This window comes from Salminus brasiliensis, chromosome 15 (assembly GCF_030463535.1).
Source record: "Salminus brasiliensis chromosome 15, fSalBra1.hap2, whole genome shotgun sequence".
NCBI lineage: Eukaryota > Metazoa > Chordata > Actinopteri > Characiformes > Bryconidae > Salminus > Salminus brasiliensis.
The window spans coordinates 5,529,947-5,548,165 of record NC_132892.1 but is presented as its reverse complement, the minus strand read 5'-3'; the positions used below and the strand labels follow the sequence as shown (position 1 = coordinate 5,548,165).

Here is an 18,219-nt window from a genome sequence, read left to right as displayed (position 1 = left end):
GGCCGCGCTACAGGACGCTCTTGATGACGCGGACTGGAACATGTTCCGGCGCAGCTCCGATGACGTCAACATGTTTACGGAAGCGGTCGTGGGTTTTATCGACAACACCGTCCAGAAATCTACAGTCAAAACATTTCCCAATCAGAAGCCCTGGGTGAATAAAAGCATCCAGGAGGCTCTGAATGCCTGCACTGCTGCCTACAACACGGGACTGATCAGCGGAGATATGCAGGAATACAAGTCTGCGTCATATGGAGTAAGGTAGGCGGTAAAGGAGGCGAAGCAGCGCTACGGGAGAAAACTAGAGTCCCAGTTCCAGCAAAACGACTCTAGGAGCCTGTGGCAGGGACTGAGAACAATAACGGACTATAGGAGCCCACCCTGTGGACTGGGAAGTGCAGACTTATCTCTGGCGAACAAGCTAAACACCTTTTATGCTCGCTTTGATGCTGCAGCTGGCAACGTTAACTACAGTAACACCGGCACAGCTGATATAGAGGAGCACGTCAGAGAACAAAGAGCCTTCACCATCACAGAGAGTGATGTACGGCGGGTGTTCAGGAGAGTGAATACCAGGAAGGCTGCGGGACCCAATGGCATCTGTGGTCGAGTCCTAAAAGCCTGTGCAGATCAGTTAGCCCCGGTATTCACGGACATCTTCAATCTCTCACTGACGCAGGGGATTGTTCCATCGTGCTTCAAACAGTCCATCATCGTTCCTGTCCCGAAGAAACCACAGCCAGCCTGCCTCAACGACTACCGCCCAGTCGCCCTCACATCAGTCGTGATGAAGTGCTTCGAGAAGCTGGTGAGAGACTTCATCACATCCACGCTGCCCGACACCCTGGACCCGTTTCAGTTTGCATACCGTCCAAACCGTTCCACAGATGATGCCTTCGCTCACCTTCTCCACACATCGATGACACATCTGGATGCTGGGAGGGGTAATTATGTTAAAATGCTGTTTGTGGACTACAGTTCAGCATTTAACACTATTATTCCCTCAAGACTCACCACAAAGCTGGAATATCTAGGTCTCCACCCATCCATCTGTGACTGGATCTCCAACTTCCTCACAAACAGACCACAAGCTGTTCGGGTAGGCAAGCATGTCTCACCCACCCTCACCCTCAGTACCGGAGCCCCTCAGGGCTGTGTCCTTAGCCCTCTGCTGTACTCGCTGTACACCTGACTGAAAAGCCACTTCCAGCTCCACCAACATCATTAAATTTGCTGACGACACAGTTGTGGTGGGCCTGATCTCAGGAAATAATGAGAAGGCCTACCTGGAAGAGATTAGAACCCTTGAGAACTGGTGCCAGGATAATAATCTCCAGCTAAATGCCAGCAAAACGAAGGAGCTGATTGTGGACTTTAGCAGGAAACAGCAGAGGAGCTACCAACCTGTCCACATCAGTGGAACGGCAGTGGATAGGGTAGAAAGCTTCAAATACCTTGGAGTGACCATCTCTCAGGACTTGTCATGGAGTTGCCACATCAACACCATAACGAAGAAGGCTCGTCAGCGCCTATACCACCTGAGATGACTGAGGGACTTCAGACTGCCCTCCAAGGTACTACGATCCTTCTACTCCTGCACCATCGAGAGCATCCTCACGGGGAACATCACAGTCTGGTTTGGGAACAGCACCAAGCAGGACAGGCAAGCGCTACGACGAGTGAGACGTTCAGCAGAGCGAATCACTAGGATGGTGTTTCCTGACCTGCAGTCCATCTACAAGAAGCGGTGTTGGACCAAGGCCAAGAAGATTGTGAAGGACCCCAGTCATCCCAACAATGGACTGTTTTCTCTGTTGCCCTCGGGGAAACGCTTAAGAACCCTAAAGGCTAACACAGAGAGAATGAGGAGGAGCTTCTTTCCACAAGCCATCCGTGCCCTGAATGGGGACAGGGACTAGGACACTAAATTAAAGTATCTACATACACAAACTGGACCCTCACTCACTACAATACACAACCATGGGAAAACACACTACGGACAATAACGAAAATATTTCTTTTTAACTCACATACAGATACACTCACATACAGATAAATATGTACATATGTATACATATATATATATATATATATATATATATATATATATATATATATATATACATATATATATATATACACACACACACAGACACGCACTATTTCATCTGTGTATATATATTTGTATTTTTATTTTATTTTATTTTTTTCTTTTGCACTTTTGCACTTTACTTCATTAAGTTAAGGTTTAGTTAAGTTTAAATGTAGATCTTTATTGTATAGCTTGATGTGGGCAAACTGTCATAAAAGCATTTCACTGCAAGTTATACTGTGTATGACTATGTATGTGACAAATAAAATTTGATTTGATTTGATTTGATTTGATATGATTGTATCAGGTACAGTAGTGTTTCTGGCTTTTAGACACTGTGTGCATTTAAGGGCCATTAGAAACCCTTTCCCTTGTAGGTCCACCCTTCTGGTGTTCAGTTAGAGACTGAAGCTCATTTGTTGATGCAAAATTAGTCCTCCTCTAATGCCCCAATACACACAGATATTTTGAGAGAAGGAGAATCTGTGTCTAAACAGTACAGTGTTTTCATATTTGCTGCCAGTAGAGGGCGGCATTGATCAATCATGTGATCAGGAAACTGAATCAAAAGTGAAAGTGTCTTTAAACCGCTGCCATTAGAGAAGAGATCAGATCTCATAGCTCTGGATTTCACACAGTAAGGTAATTAACTGTTTAAACTGATCATGTAGAATATTACTGTATGCTTACAGATGCGAGATACTTGGTGTGATTGTATTTGAGTATTTACTGAAAATACAAGATGAATGATAGTGAAACTAGACATGAGACGAACAGAGTTTTAAATATGGGTGTGACACTCTAGAGACAATATCTCTTACATTTATATTATAATATTATACTCATATTTGTCATTAGCAGAAGCAGGAATAACAACCAGTTTTAATTACTTACCACGGTTTTAATTTTTTTAAAGGTTTTACTCTGATATTCATCTTTTCTGCACTAAAACTGTTTGAACGGACTAGCAGTGAAACCTTCAGGTGTGTTTAGAGTGTAGTTTGGTTCCCCTGGTCCAGACCAAGCAAGAAAATGATCATATTTTAGTCCTTGTTTGCTTTGCGTTTATACTTTCATATTTACAATATGACAGAAGGCTGTCAGGTAAGGGTGTAGGTTTGATTTTGACATTGGTGGGGACATTAAAGTGGTCCACAGGGGGCCCCATGGAAGCTGAGGCGTTTTGCTTTTATGAAAGACTTCACCTTTCTTGCGTAAAGAAATTATTTTCTCACAGGTCTTGTGACATTTCTCTTCCATGTGGTGCCTTTGGAGACCTTTAATAGATGCTCTTTAATAGTCAAATGCTGGACACCTGCTTAATGAATAATTAAGACTAACCTGTGATTGAATTCTTGTTAATTAGTCTAAACTTTAGCTGTGCTCCTAAGACTTTTATTGGGGTGTACTTATTTTTGCAACATTGTAAAATGTTTAGTGTGTGCAAATGAACACATCTTGTTTGCAGTCAATAACCCACATTTGTAGGAGTATTATGTAGTATTGTATCTCATAGAAAAGGTTGATTCTGAAAGAAAACTAAAGGTTTTCTGACAAATCTGTTGGGATGTACTCATTTATGCTGAAATACAGTGGTTGTCACTGTATATGGTAGCCGACACACCCTTAAGGGAGTTTTTTTTTTTTGTTAGTATGTTCCTGAGACAATAATTACAAAATTGTGATTGTTAGATTTCTGTACTTCATGATAGAACATCTAAACAATTAAACCTTCAAGATGAGAACACCACTCTATTCAAGGACTGGCTTTGAGGTTTTTAGTCTATACTGAATTCAGATATGTTAATTAATACATTTTGTAATGTATTGATTGTAAAGTCAAATGTAGCGACAAACAAACCACTGCCTGCAGGATTGCTTCTGTCACCTGATGAAATGACATACTGATACATGCCATATGAACAGTGAGCCAACATTAACCAATTTAAAGCTCTCATTTCAAACACGCATTGATAAATCATTGTACATCATTAGCCTATCTGTCACAATACTAAATCTCACTACCAACATATCACAAGTCATTACTCGCCTTTACCTGTGACCAAGGTAGATCTAGAAAATTAGAAGGGGGGCGAGAGGGGGGCAGACATTTTTGAGGGGTGGCAACATATGGCAGACGTATATATTCTGAATTTAATCACAGTAATCAAAGTTTAATGAGAAATAGTATCTACACACTACAAAAGGGCACAGGCTGCAAATTACAAACTCATACAGTCAAACGTAATCTCATGCAATCAATGTCTTGCATTTGAGGTTTCATGTGAAACAGTTCATATTAGGAATAAGTGAGCATACAGTGTGATCATAGGAGATAGAAGTATGGTAACACTACTGTAGGTTGGCATTATTAAAGGAAAGGCATTAAGGTAAGACACAGGTGATGAGTGGTAGATGTGTGAGAGAGTGGCAGCATTTGTACAAGAAGAAACCATCCAAAGAAAATATTCACCCAAGAAGATCTACAGACTGAGCTGTACTAAGGTGAGCATAAATAGACTGTGGAAACAAATTAATCATGGCACTCAAACAAGGTTTGCTTTTACTGTTTACTAAGAGCACACATTCTCCCCATTTGTCCCTCAGTAGCTTGAACAGATTTAAGTAACTAAGTTACGTTTGTAACGTTTTCTGCATTGTGTGTGTGTGTAATACACTCAGGACACTGGAATCAGCTTCAGTCTGTCTCTCAGTCAAGCTCTCTGCAGACTGAGCATAAGTATTACATGTGTACCAAACCAACATATACCTATATTTATAATAAAATGAAAATATATGTAATCCATACATTTATATGACATTAATATAGCAAATATTAACATCAGTATTAAAATCCACACCAATAACATACAAAGCTGTAAGGATGTAGTGAAGATATTCTGGCCTCAGTAGCTTGGACACAAATATTACTCCCATTTGCAACATTGAACACTAGAGAAATCTTTTTTTTCCATCTGCTAATTTAATTTCTTGATGGATAGTTAATCAGTTTTAACCTCTTTCCTCACGATTCCTGGCTCCCTCTAGCCACTCTCATGGACACTGGTGATTCACGCTCATAAATGTCAAACTGGCCAAAACTTTTTTAAAATTTCTAGGCTTTCTTTAAGTTGTTGATCTCTTATCATTTTACTGTAAAGCTGCTTAGTGACAAAAAAGTGCTATACAAATAAATTATAATTTAAGGTGTGTTGCTAGGACGTCACTATGATGTTGCTAGGTGTTTGCTTTATATCCGAGGTCATTACTATGGTCTTGCTAAGTGGTTGCTAGGTGGTTGTTGGGGTGTTGCTAAGTGGTTGCTAGGTGGTTGTTGGGGTGTTGCTAAGTGGTTGCTGTGGTGTTGCTAAGTGTCTGCTATGGTATCTCAGGTGCATGCTACAGTGGTACTAGGCGGTTGCTATGGAGCTGCTTATTTTTTGCTAGGCTGTTGCCAGGTGTTTGCTTGGTTGTTGCTTTGTACCCAATGTGGTCGGTTGGGTGTTGCTGGTTGGGTGTTACCAGTGCTCCAGTAAAATTTAGACTGGAGATCTACAGTTTAACACCATGTGTTTTGATCAATAAAAGACAGAGAAAATGATCATGAGCTACATGATCACATGATCTCAGTTTCAGGGCTGTAGTTTCTCACAGCAGTTTTAGTTCAGTAATGAAGTGACCCTGTGAAATCCAGAGCTCTGATATCTGATCTCTTCTTGTGGAAGTTTAAAGCTACTTTCACTTTCAGTCTCCTGATCACATGATCAACATCGCCCTCTGCTGCCAACAAATTAGAAGAAACACTGTGTACACAGTTACTACTCTCCCTCTCTCACTCTGTCTCTCTCTTTCTCTCTCTCTCTCTCTCTCTCTCTCTCTCTCTCTCTCTCTCTCTCTCTCACTCACACTCACATACACACACAGATTACTTGCTGAGACCTGACTCCACAGTACTAAAAGTGGTTGATCTTTGGACTCTGGTCAGGCTCAGGTTTGATTTCTAATGAGTGATTTTCATATGCAGATTAGATTTCATTTGAAGGATTGTAGCTTCTTCTTACAGTTAAAGTCTTTAGCTGTGGTCAGTAAGGGGGAACATATTTTGGTTTTCAGAAAAGAGAACACGGGACACTTGGACATCTGTCAAGGGTTGGATGTAATAGCTGAAGGGGGCTTTGAGTAGGGCTACGTTGTAGGGCTTAGTGTGTTAAATATCTCTAAACACAGTTATGTTAATAAACATTAGTAGATAAACATTAACTTTTTAAACATCCATGTTTTTGTGAATAATTATCTTTATTTATCATTTATTCAGAATTGTTTAATGACAGATGATGATGAAAGTATGTAATATTGCATCCATTTATCAACACTAATTAATAACAATAATAGTCTATATTACCAAATAATATCCATCAAGATCCATGCTAATATCAATAAAAATAAAATACATTGAACTATCTGACATGAAAAATCACTTTGGTTCTCTTGATTCCACCAAAACAAAACCACAGGATTTCTAGATCTAGAACTGATCGTGGGTACCGAATGGACCTCTAGCCTGGTCCACTGCAGCTTAGATCCACTTTCACCACAAAGCCCTTCCAGCTGATTTTACCCTGCTGAACTAAAGAGCTTTCAAACAGCACCTGAAAGGTCTGTAATGGAGGTTCTCCATATGTTCTGATTCTACTGGATCTCTGGAGAGTTTTCCATGTAGAGACTTGTTCAGACTTTAGCTTGTCCTGAAGAGAACGCTGTAGTCTGTGTGTGTTAGTGTGACTGTAGGTGAGATGGTGTGTGGGTGGTTGTCTTACCCACTGCATTACTGAGATTTAGATCAAACCTGTTTTAGTGACGCTGTTCAGTGAACTACACCCACTGTCATTAGATCACACACTTAGTATGTGAGCAGGCAGCATGTACCGCCAGCTGCCAGCAGGGGGCCCAGCCAGCAAAGTAGGAAAGCTGGTGGGGTTGGAGCAAAGAACTCCAAGCCCCAGAATTCCCAGCGATAATCAACACTAACCAGACCCACCTGTGTGGCACGGTATAAATACACCTAGCCAAACACACTTCCCCGTCGCACCTTGGTAGAGGGGCGAACGGTAACAGTGGGTTTATGTTGAGAAGAGAAAAGAGAAAAGTGAAGTTTAAGCTGGGAACAGAAAAGTGAACAGCTGTGAGAAAAAAAAAAAAAAAAGTGAAAAAGAAAAAAGAGAAGTTTAAGCTGTGAACAGAAAAGAGAAAAGTGAACAGCTGTGAAGAGAAAAGCGAAAAAGAGAAAAGAATTTGATTTGTCTTTAGTTTGGTTTTCCTTTGTTTGTTTTCCTGCCTTTTTGTGTTGCTTACGATCAGTGCTTATACTGCCACCCCTCACAGCTGTGGTGGCCCAGTGGAAATACACTGGGCTCCCATTACCAAGGTTGGGAGTCCAAGCCCAACAGTCACCAAGCACACACCACAAAAGGAGTTGTCTCATTTGACAATAATAAAACAAACTTTAACTGCACTTGAGTCCAAACCCCACACCACACTGTAACACAGTAAAGCTCTAAACGGCTGAAGAGACGCTGATCTCCAAGAGAGAAAGGGATTGCTTCTTCAATCTCACACACAGTGTTCTGAAATATAGAGGTAGGAAATAACACCTGGTTTTAAATGTACGCTGGAAATGGAATATTTACTGTATGCACTTCATTTTTCATCAGTCATACAGTGTTGATATAGTGTTGATAGAGTTCTGATTCTGATGGACAGGACAGTTGAGTATGATCTGCTTTATGAGGAAACCCTGCAGTGTAAGAGGAGAATCTGTGTTTAAACAGTAAGACCCTGATTAAGAGTCAGTAGTTGACCAATTTGACCACTTTATACAACCTGTTTACTTCTGGACTGGGTTTAATTAATAAAGTAACCATGGCTTTAGGTGATCATGACTGTATTGCTGCCTCTGCAGAAAATGGTAATGTAAATAAATGAGGGAGTGAGGGAATGAGCTACATCTGATTATAATATCTTCACTGTAAGGTATTGAATAATAATATGGAGAGAAATAGCCGTCATTTCCACTGGTTATAACATGACCTGTTAACACATGATGTAGCTCAGATAATGAACGAGCTGCAGATGTGCTGCTTTCTGGTAGTACTGTACTACACTAGTATTACTAGTGGATACTCTTTAACTTCATCAGTGGAGTTCCAGTGAGCCAGAACTGAACGTGTTCAGCGGTAAATGGAATGTTATCATGCTATCTAAGCTAAAGCTAACCGGCTCCTCTCTCCTAAGTTCAGCAACAGTATTCAGGTTGATGGTTTAACATTTATTAAATTATGTGTTTAAAGCTGTGCATGGCGACGGTGTGAAGATCTAACAGAGCTTTTTATTTGATAGTGTCCGGCTACAGTTTTCCACTTTAATATTTGGAAATGGTTTTCCAGTATTAAATAAGTGGATACCGCCCAAACCTGGTGGAACAGCAGCCTAATGAAAACAGGGTTTGTGATTCTTCTGGTAGATTGATGATCTAGACAGCCAATCAGACGCTTGGCTCATTAGTTGTTCAGTCAGCTCAATCAGGAAGTTAAACAACAGTCAGTCAAGAAGAATTCAGGACATCCAGTAGACCCTGATGAAGTCTGATAGGACCACCTAGCAGCTGCTAGTTTTAGCTGTTGATGTCTATATCCTATAATCTTCTAACTCTAAGCAGTTATTAATGCTGTGATGAGAATGAAAGCCTAGAACCTGAAGTGGAACCAAAGAATGAGAACATGATGTGAACACATCACACAAGTGCTAGTCTGTTCTAGTCCCGTTTCTGTGGAACTCTCTCTCTCTCTCTCTCTCTCTCTCTCTCTCTCTCTCTGGGTTCTGAGGAAGTTGGGGAGGTGGAGTGAGAGCGTCAGGCTCTTATTTCTCCAGAATCAGATCAGAGACCCGACAGCAGGCTGGAGCTTGTGTGTGTTGTTGTTGTTGTTGGCAGCGTGCCATCATCCTAACCTGTTCAACATGATGAGGGAGCTTCTTTCACTTTCCTCTGTTTAGCACTTTTCTCTTTTTTACTGACCACACAGCACTGCAGATCAAACTACTGACCACACAGCTCTGCAGATCAAATTACTGACCACACAGCACTGCAGATCAAACTACTGACCACACAGCACTGCAGATCAAACTACTGACCACACAGCACTGCAAATCAAACCACTGACCACACAGCACTGCAGATCAAACCACTGACCACACAGCACTGCAGATCAAACTACTGACCACACAGTACTGCAGATCCAACTACTGACCACACAGTACTATTAATCAAACTACTGACCACACAGCACTGCTTACCACACTACTAACCACACAGACTGACCATGACTGTATAATGAAATTTAGGAACCTCTCTCTCTCTCTCTCTCTCTCTCTCTCTCTCTCTCTCTCTCTCTCTCCTCTCCCTCTCAGTATTAATGGTTGTAGCCACTCCTGTGTGTGGAATGTGGTCTGGCAGTTTTTGTTTTTCTAATGAAATGTAGATGAAGTTCAGACACACTCTCAGTTCTAAACATGAACTCAACACTCTTCCAGATATAGCCCCCCCTATACACACACATAGGTGTGTAGAAGTCATACTCTTAATCTGATTCATGTCTTATTTCTCTGCATGTATAGATAGATCAGTAGACTGCATGTAAACTAGCTCTACATAGTCACACTAGGTGATGAAGGAGCTCATCATCATTGAGTATTTGTGGAGAAATACAGCAAACAGCTGGACTTTTCCAACTGAAAGACTGAGCTCAGATATCAGTACTGTGTTATTGCTTGTAAGAATGGCTCTTATTATGAAAGAGGTTGGATAGGTGAAGGTTTCAGTTAGGGGAGTCATGTGACCTTGTGTTGAAATGTCTTCAGACTTTCAAGCACTGAAATTCAATATATACAGCAAACTAGTTTAGAAATATTACACCCTAACCCAGCAAAATCAGTTTATGCGGCTGCTTTTTTTTTTTTTTGATAAACCTAAAAATGAATAAAATAGTAAATAGTGATTTGGGTACATACAGTTTACTGATACCAAACATGAATTCACCAGATTACAAAGGTTTATTCTGATAAATCTGTAAGAGCTGAGTGTAAAATGAGCTAAAACTAGGCTTTTCTACATTTGTTGGTTGTAATCGCTCTCTATATTGAGACAGTATTTCATCATAAATGGGCAAAACAATATACTCAAACACAGAATACAGTTTTACATGACAATTTACATTAACTGTCATATCAACTAAAAAGTCACTGTTGTGGATATACATGTTTTTGTGACAGCATGTATCCACATTTAAATGGTTAAAATAAAACACAATTACTATGCTGATAAGAATGACTACAGTAGCTATATAATTCTCCTGCATCCTGAAGAGAAAGCATTTCCTTCACGTTTTGACTGAGCTCTCTCTGAATACTCCACTCTGAACTACTCCGACTGAGCGAACTTACACTTGCAATGATCTGATTCTTATGCTCTGAATGGAGGATGCTCCACATTGCACCTTTAAAAGTACTCGCTTTTTGAGGGGTGTGTGTGTGTGTGTGTATGTGTTTGGGGAAATGAGCACAGTGGAAACTACAGAGGCTACAGACAGACATTGTTCTGGAATGGATACAATAACGAAGTGTGCCTTTTTTTGCACATTTATTTAGTGTGTGTTGATGTAACATTTTGAATGTAAAAAATATGAAGAGCTAGGGATGTCTCGATCCAATTCAGTGACTCAGGAGTTTTAATCTGTTAAATCGGTTAAATATAAAATATTTAAATCTGTAATCTCTTTGCATCTAATTTGTCTCTTTATGGTTTGTATTGTTCTGATTCCATGTTTGCACATTTATGTGTTTGTACTGTATTGTTTCTGTTCCATGTTGCACCATGATGATTCATGAGGAATGTACATTTTCTCCACTGTGTACTTGTACTCAGATGGAATGACAATAAAACTTGACGTGACACAGAACAAACTTATTTATCGTTATCCATAGCGAACTGACTATTTAGCTATTAACGTGATATTAGTTGCCATTTTTCATGTTGCTCAGACAACAAAGCACTTTAACGTGACATGCTCACAATTCCAACTTCACAAGCGGGACGTAGTGCTGCCTTCAAGGTCACCTCAGAGGGTTGTAGTTACGACTTTGGAGCCAGATAATATATCCAGATAAACATAGCATTGCTACTGTTGAGTTCAGATGGTAGATTACATTTTATTTACGCTGAAATATGTAATGTGTAAATAAATATGTAAATACTCCTACACTTCCTTCCTTCTTTTGTTCTCTTTCTCTCTCTTTCGCTCTCTCTTTTTTCACACACACACACACACACTAAATCCAACCATTTATGTGTTGAAAAGTAGTTGAAGCTGGAATATAGAGGTGGTGTTTTACTTTTTGAGCCGCGAGCTGCTCTGTAGTACCGTTCATTTCTTCCACTAAAGCTTTTGTGTCGTAGTTTTAATGCTAAAGCTCTCCCTGAAACTTTAACTCCACAAATGACCAAGGCAAAACAGTAAAAGAAATCTTTCCTCCACACATTTATTTCTTCCTCCCAAAAAAAGTACTAGTATTTTAACATTTGACTAATCACAGAATATCGTTGTGATTACCATAACCAAATGAGAATACTAAAGAAAAAACAACTATCTGAGCTCTAAGGAGAATCTTTCCTTGTTCTTTCTTCATTTTTTACATTGATATTGTTGAGTTAGACTGGCTCATCCAGTACACCGAATTCGCTCAAATTCATTTCAAGGTATTCGTTTCTTAAAAGCGCAGAACTAAATTAAGCACTGCATACATTTACACTCTGTCATGCCTGCCTCTGTTGTCATGTCTTCCTTTGTTTGTGTTGAAAAGTACAAAAGTACACTCCCCAGCACATGGCTCTGTTTGTGTCTTGTTTGTCGTAGCCACGCCTTTCTATTAGTGTTTCCACCAGTGTCTACTTTGTAACCATGTCCCCTTGTTACTCCCGGGTGTTCCCCACTATCCTCTGTATAAGTACCCCTTTATTTCAGTCATCCCTTGTCTGGTCTGGTGCGTGCATATGTGCATGTGCATATTCCTGTGATCATGCCAGTTTATGGTTTGTTGGCTTGGCCTGTCTGTTAGTTTGGTAGTTTGAGTGCTTGTGTATGCTTTTCCAGTTTGGCCTGTTTCTGTGTGTCTTGTATTTATTTTTTAGTCATCCTAGTGCTTGTTTTGTTTATTAAATAATATCCTGCCAGTACCTCCAATTCCGGTCGGCGGTGTGTTAACACGCAGCAGCCACTCTTGGTCCGAGAAATGGTGCTTTTTGTGTCACTGTTTGTGCATATCTACGTCCTTCTCTGCAAATATGTGCACCGGAACACCAGTGCACATATTATACCACCGCCAGACCCTGAAAAATCAGCCTAAAAACAATCTTCCGAAGTTCTGCAGACGCTACAAGAGCTCAGCCTGCAACCAGACCCAGGCCTGCAGTCCCCGGTGTTTCCTGATGGCGGAGCCCGGCGGAAGTGTCATCGTAAGCGGTGCGAGCGAAAGCGAAAGGGTTCGCGCGAGACTAAAAGCTAGCCCTAGCCGTCCGGCTATACCATTGCTATTCCTCGCAAACGTTTGCTCCCTCGACAATAAACTGGACTAAATTCGACTCCAGCGAACGACCCAGCGTGAGTTCAGAGACTGCTGTGCTTTAGTCTTTGTGGAATCGTGGCTTAGCGACAACATTCCAGACAGCACCATTCAGCTAGACGGGCTAGCCTCGTTCAGAGCGGATAGGAGCGCGGCTCTGTCCAGGAAGACACGCAGTGGAGGCGTGTGTGTTTACATCAACACGGAATGGTGTAACAACGCTGTGACTGTCGCCAAGCACTGCTCTCCGCTGGTGGAGTTCATCATAGTCAAGTGCAGACCTTTTTATTTAGTACGGGAATTCTCCGCCATGATGATAGCCACCGTGTCCATACCAGCTAGTGCTAGTGCTAATGCTAATGCTAAGTAGGCACTGTGGGAACTGCACGGGGCCATCAGCGATCTGCAGACCAAACATCCAGACGGACTGTTCATTGTCGCGGAGATTTCAACCATGCAAATCTCAGGTCAGTCCTCCTTAAATTCCATCAACATGTGGACTTTGCAACGAGAGGAGCGAACCTTGTTTACACAAACATCCCCAGCGTGTACCGGGCGGAGCCCCGCCCCCACCTCGCGTTCTCGGACCACATGTCTGTGTGGTTGACTTCAGCTTACACACCCCTCATCAGACGCTCCAGACCAGTTCAGAAGCAGGTGAAAACCTGGCCGGCAGGAGCCATTTCTGCCCTTCATGACTGTTTTGAGTGCACTGCATGGGACATGTTCAGGGAGGCTGCAACTGAAGGCGACTCTGTTAACTTGGAGGAGTACACAGCATCAGTCACTGGCTACATCAGCAAGTGTATTGATGATGTCACTGTCTCCAAGACCATCACCACACGCCCAAACCAGAAGCCGTGGATGACTCCTGAGGTGCGTGCGCTACTGAGGACCCGCGACTCAGCCTTCATAGTGGGTGACAAGGCGGCCCTGAGGAAAGCAAGAGCCAAATTGTCACAAGCCATCCGAGAGGCAAAGCACACACACGCCCAGAGAATCCACAGCCACTTCAAAGACACGGGTGACACGTGGCGCATGTGGCAGGGCATCCAGGAAATCACAAACTACAGGACAATGCCACCGTCCTGTGACAGTGATGCCTTCCTCCCCGATGCCCTGAATGACTTTTATGCACAGTTTGAGGCACAGAACAACACGTTGGTGAGTAAGATCACACCCAAGCCAGATGAGCAGGTGTTGTGCCTGACTGTAGTGGATGTGAGGAAAACTCTGCGCAGAGTCAACCCACGGAAAGCTGCAGGACCAGACAACATCCCCGGCAGAGTGCTCAGAGAGTGTGCAGACCAGTTGACAGATCTTCAACGTCTCCCTGCGCAGCTCCACTGTCCCAATGTGCCTCAAGACCACCACCATCATCCCCGTGCCGAAGAAGTCCACGGTGTCCTGCCTCAATGACTACAGTCCTGTAGCTCTCACGCCCATCATCATGAAGTGCTTCGAGAGGCTATTCATGAGGAACATCATGACCCAACTGCCCTCTTCATTGGACCCCCTGCAATTTGCATATCGTCCCAACCGTTCCACGGACGATGCCATCACTACCACCCTTCATCTGTCCCTTACCCACCTGGAGAAGAAGGACACCTACGTCAGAATGCTGTTCATAGACTTCAGTTCTGCATTCAACACCATCATCCCACAGAATCTCACCAGGAAGTTAAGCCTGCTGGGCCTCAACACCCCCCTCTGCAACTGGATCCTGGACTTCCTGACAGGGAGGCCCCAGTTAGTCCGGTTCGGGGACAGCAGCTCCAGCACCATCACAATGAACACTGGGGCACCTCAGGGCAGTGTACTGAGTCCTCTGCTGTTCACCCTGCTGACTCATGACTGTGCTGCGAAACACAGTTCTAACAGCATCATAAAGTTCGCCGATGATACAACTGTGCTGGGTCTCATCAGCAAGGGCGACGAATCAGCATACATAGAGGAGGTGCAGCAGCTGAAAGACTGGTGTACAGTCAACAACCTTCACTGGAATGTAGAGAAGACCAAGGAAATGGTTGTTGACTTCAGGAAAACAAGACAAGACCACTCTCCGCTCAACATCAACGGCTCCTCTGTGGAGATCGTTAAGAGCACCAAGTTCCTTGGTGTCCACTTAGCTGAGAACCTCACCTGGTCTCTGAACACCAGCTCTACAGCCAAGAAAGCCCAGCCCACCAGCTATAGAGGAACCTAGAGAGAGCATCCTAAGCAGCTGCATCACTGCCTGGTTTGGGACCTGCACAGCCTCTGACCGCAAGACCCTCCAACGCATTGTGAGGACAGCTGAGAGGATCATCGGAGTCTCTCTCCCCTCCGTCATGGACATTTACACCACCCACTGCATCCGCAAAGCAACCAGCATTGTGGATGACTCCACCCACCCTTCACACAGACTGTTCTCCCTCCTGCCATCAGGAAGTAGGTACCGCAGCATCCGGTCCAACACGACCAGACTCTGCAATAGCTTCTTCCCCCAAGCCATCAGACTTCTCAACTCAACTCAACTTCTGAACTGATGTCTTTTTTGTTACATGCACACTCTCTCTCTCTCTCTCTCTCTAACCATTTACCCCAGATAAAATGGGAAGCATTTTTTTTGCACAAAGCATTTGCACTACTAACATTACTACCTCACTGGACTCAATATTCTTTACACACTGCATAATTTGCACACTACCGGCAATTATTTATAATTCTCTGGTCTGTACTGTGTTGTGTTGTCTGTCTGCACTTGTTTGTGTTGCACTTGTGTTTTGTATGCACTGTCTATGTTGCACCATGGTCCTGGAGGAACGTTGTTTCGTTTCACTGTGTACTCTGTATGTAGTTGAAATGACAATAAAACCCACTTGACTTGACTTGTTTCCCAAATGGCACTGGACTGCAGGTAGGCGGTACCTTGAACCTGATAGCTCCTCCACACAAACCATGTTTATTCAAGCAACACTGCACAGTGAAATTGTGTTATCCATTGCTGTTATATGGCATATTGGACAGTAAATGACCACTTCTTGCAAGGAACCCGCACATTTGCACAAATTGAACAATTTTAAGGTATTATTCTCAATGATATTCAAATAAAGCCCCTCAAAAAGGTTACAACACACAAGACACATCAGGTGCATAAAACACTGTTTGAAAATGTCTGAAAAAGTACCACATATGTCTTACTAGTACTGTAGCCTAGTCCCTTCAGTAAACAACTTGTTGAACAGCAGGTTTGTGTACATGTAGTTCGCCAATAAACATTCACCAAATTATGTTAAATGTTTATCCTGATACATTTGTAAGAGCCACATGTAAAATTAGCAAGACCCTAATATTTACCTGATGCAATATGTCCCAATTGTCATAGTGTGTACGGCCAGACAAGGAGGGATGAACACTCGCAGAGATGGAACAAAGCAAGAATGTTTATTAAAACATAACAAAATACAAAACAAGGGGCTAAGAAAAGCAAAGTGCAGCAACGCATGGCAAAAGTTCTCATGGCAAAAACGGAAGTAGCTGGAGACCCATCTGCCTGACCAGAAAATGAGGCCAACCTAATGTGAACTAGCAGATACTGCCTAGAACTGAGGCCAACCTAACCTGAACTAGCAGATACTGCCTAGAACTGAGGAACATGAACAGGAAGAGAACATACCTTGCTTGCCTCCAGAATAACACTGAGAATACTCCTGACTATGACAGAACACTAGATCCAGAGCCGTGCTCTGTGAACATACGGAGGTAGCTGGAGAGCCAGCTGCCTGACCAGAAAATGAGGCAAGCCAAACCTTAGTATGCAGCGACTGCTTGAAACCGGGGTCGCCTAGAAGCATGAGCAGGAAGCATACAACAGGTTTGCCTCTGGAACCAGACTACGAACGGAACTCTTGACTACGAACGGAACTCTTGCCAACCTGAACACGCCGCCAATGTGTGGGGAGTCAAGGAGATCCCTGGAAATCCAAGGATTCAAAGAGATCCACCTCACGGCCCAGAGTGGCAGTAGTGGAGCTCCTGGGCTGTGTCCACAAAACCCTAAAAATTGCTGTTGTTTTGCTACTTACACACCTCTTCTTTGTGACCCAAAAACTGACGTGATCTTGCTGGAGGATATATCAATGTATGATTCTCTTAGTTTAAGATAAGTGCTGCAGGGGAACAGGCTGAGGCTACAGACAGATACTGTAATGTTAACATTAATTGAAACTGTAATTTGTGAATTATTACTGTGAATTATTATTATTATCTGTAATTATGCTTAGAAGACAGGAGACCCGCAGATATTAATGGTGAATATACTGTTTTGGTGTTTGTAGGAACTATGTGTTTATCTGTTTTCTTTATACTGCACATTTTCACTATGGTTTACAGTAGCTTGGTCAACTGGGCAGTAGAATCAAATTCATCTGCCAACCTTTTTACGAGTAGGGTAGAGGGGGTGAGGAGAGAGCACATATTTATTTTTTGACCACATGCTTCATGATTTAATGACTTATATATTATTTTAGTGGTTTAGTAAAAAAAAATGCTATGGTATCTCAACAAATTAGAATATTAATTTGAAAGTTAATTTGTAATATATGGCATATATGGTCAGAAATCCAGTATCTCATATTATTAACATATTTCATTTTAGTATACAAACAGTATCAACATTAAAACAATAAAAGACTAAATGCATCTAATGAATCTAAAATAAATGACAGTTTACCTTTTTGAATAAAATTATAAACAGTTTCCCAATATTGTAATTTCCTGGGAGACACTAGTATTAGTTTATATTTGGAGCTTTACTGCATGTCAAAACACAAACGCTTTCTTCTTCTCAGTGATATTTAATCACCCTTTTATAAGTAGTCACTAGTGCGTTTATTCAAGTACATTGTGGTAATGTTGACACTGTGACCAAACATTTTATTATTTGATTGTTTTATTACAAATTGTACATATGTGACTACCAGCTATTTCAACACGTCTTAAAATCACCACATGTGAACTGAGTTTCATAATGGACAGAACTTTAAATGGAAACTTTAAAGCCTAAACTGGGTTGATAGTTTGTCTCTTATTAACCATTTGTATTAGTATTAAAGGGTTTATTGAGAGTGGCCAGGGCTGGACTGGACACCACCAGTGAGCTGAGCTTTACTGGCATGAACCTTTTTTAAACATGTGTTATGTGTGTAGTGTGTGTTTGCTTTGTGTGTGTGTGTATTTGTGAAATAAGTTTCCTTACTGAACAAAGTTGATAATTACTTAACATACTCAACAGCTGTGCAGAGCCACACGAATAAAACATGTTGACGTTTTTGTGACCTGTCTTTCAGGGATGAAGCTTCTCTGGGTGATTCTACTGACTCTCTCTGGCTTAATGGAGACCATATCAGGTAAGTGTTTTCCTGCAGCAAATGTCTGAGTGAGTGCTGATAATGTCTGACTAATTTTACATCCTT

The 18,219-nt window shown here is 42.0% G+C and overlaps 1 protein-coding gene across 3 annotated transcripts in view; it reads left to right on the top strand.

Moving 5' to 3' along the window:
• The first annotated feature begins 2,670 nt into the window (after nucleotides 1-2,670).
• Nucleotides 2,671-18,219, top strand: part of LOC140536168 (uncharacterized) — a 56,052-nt gene continuing 40,503 nt past the window's right edge. For 2 of the 3 annotated variants that reach the window (XM_072657850.1, XM_072657848.1), the window contains exons 1-2: nucleotides 2,671-2,734; nucleotides 18,094-18,153. In XM_072657850.1, the coding sequence (XP_072513951.1) occupies nucleotides 18,096-18,153 (58 nt within the window). In that variant the 5' untranslated portion in view covers nucleotides 2,671-2,734; nucleotides 18,094-18,095. The remainder of the gene's footprint in view (nucleotides 2,735-18,093; nucleotides 18,154-18,219) is intronic. The other variant, XM_072657849.1, reaches the window with a different exon arrangement.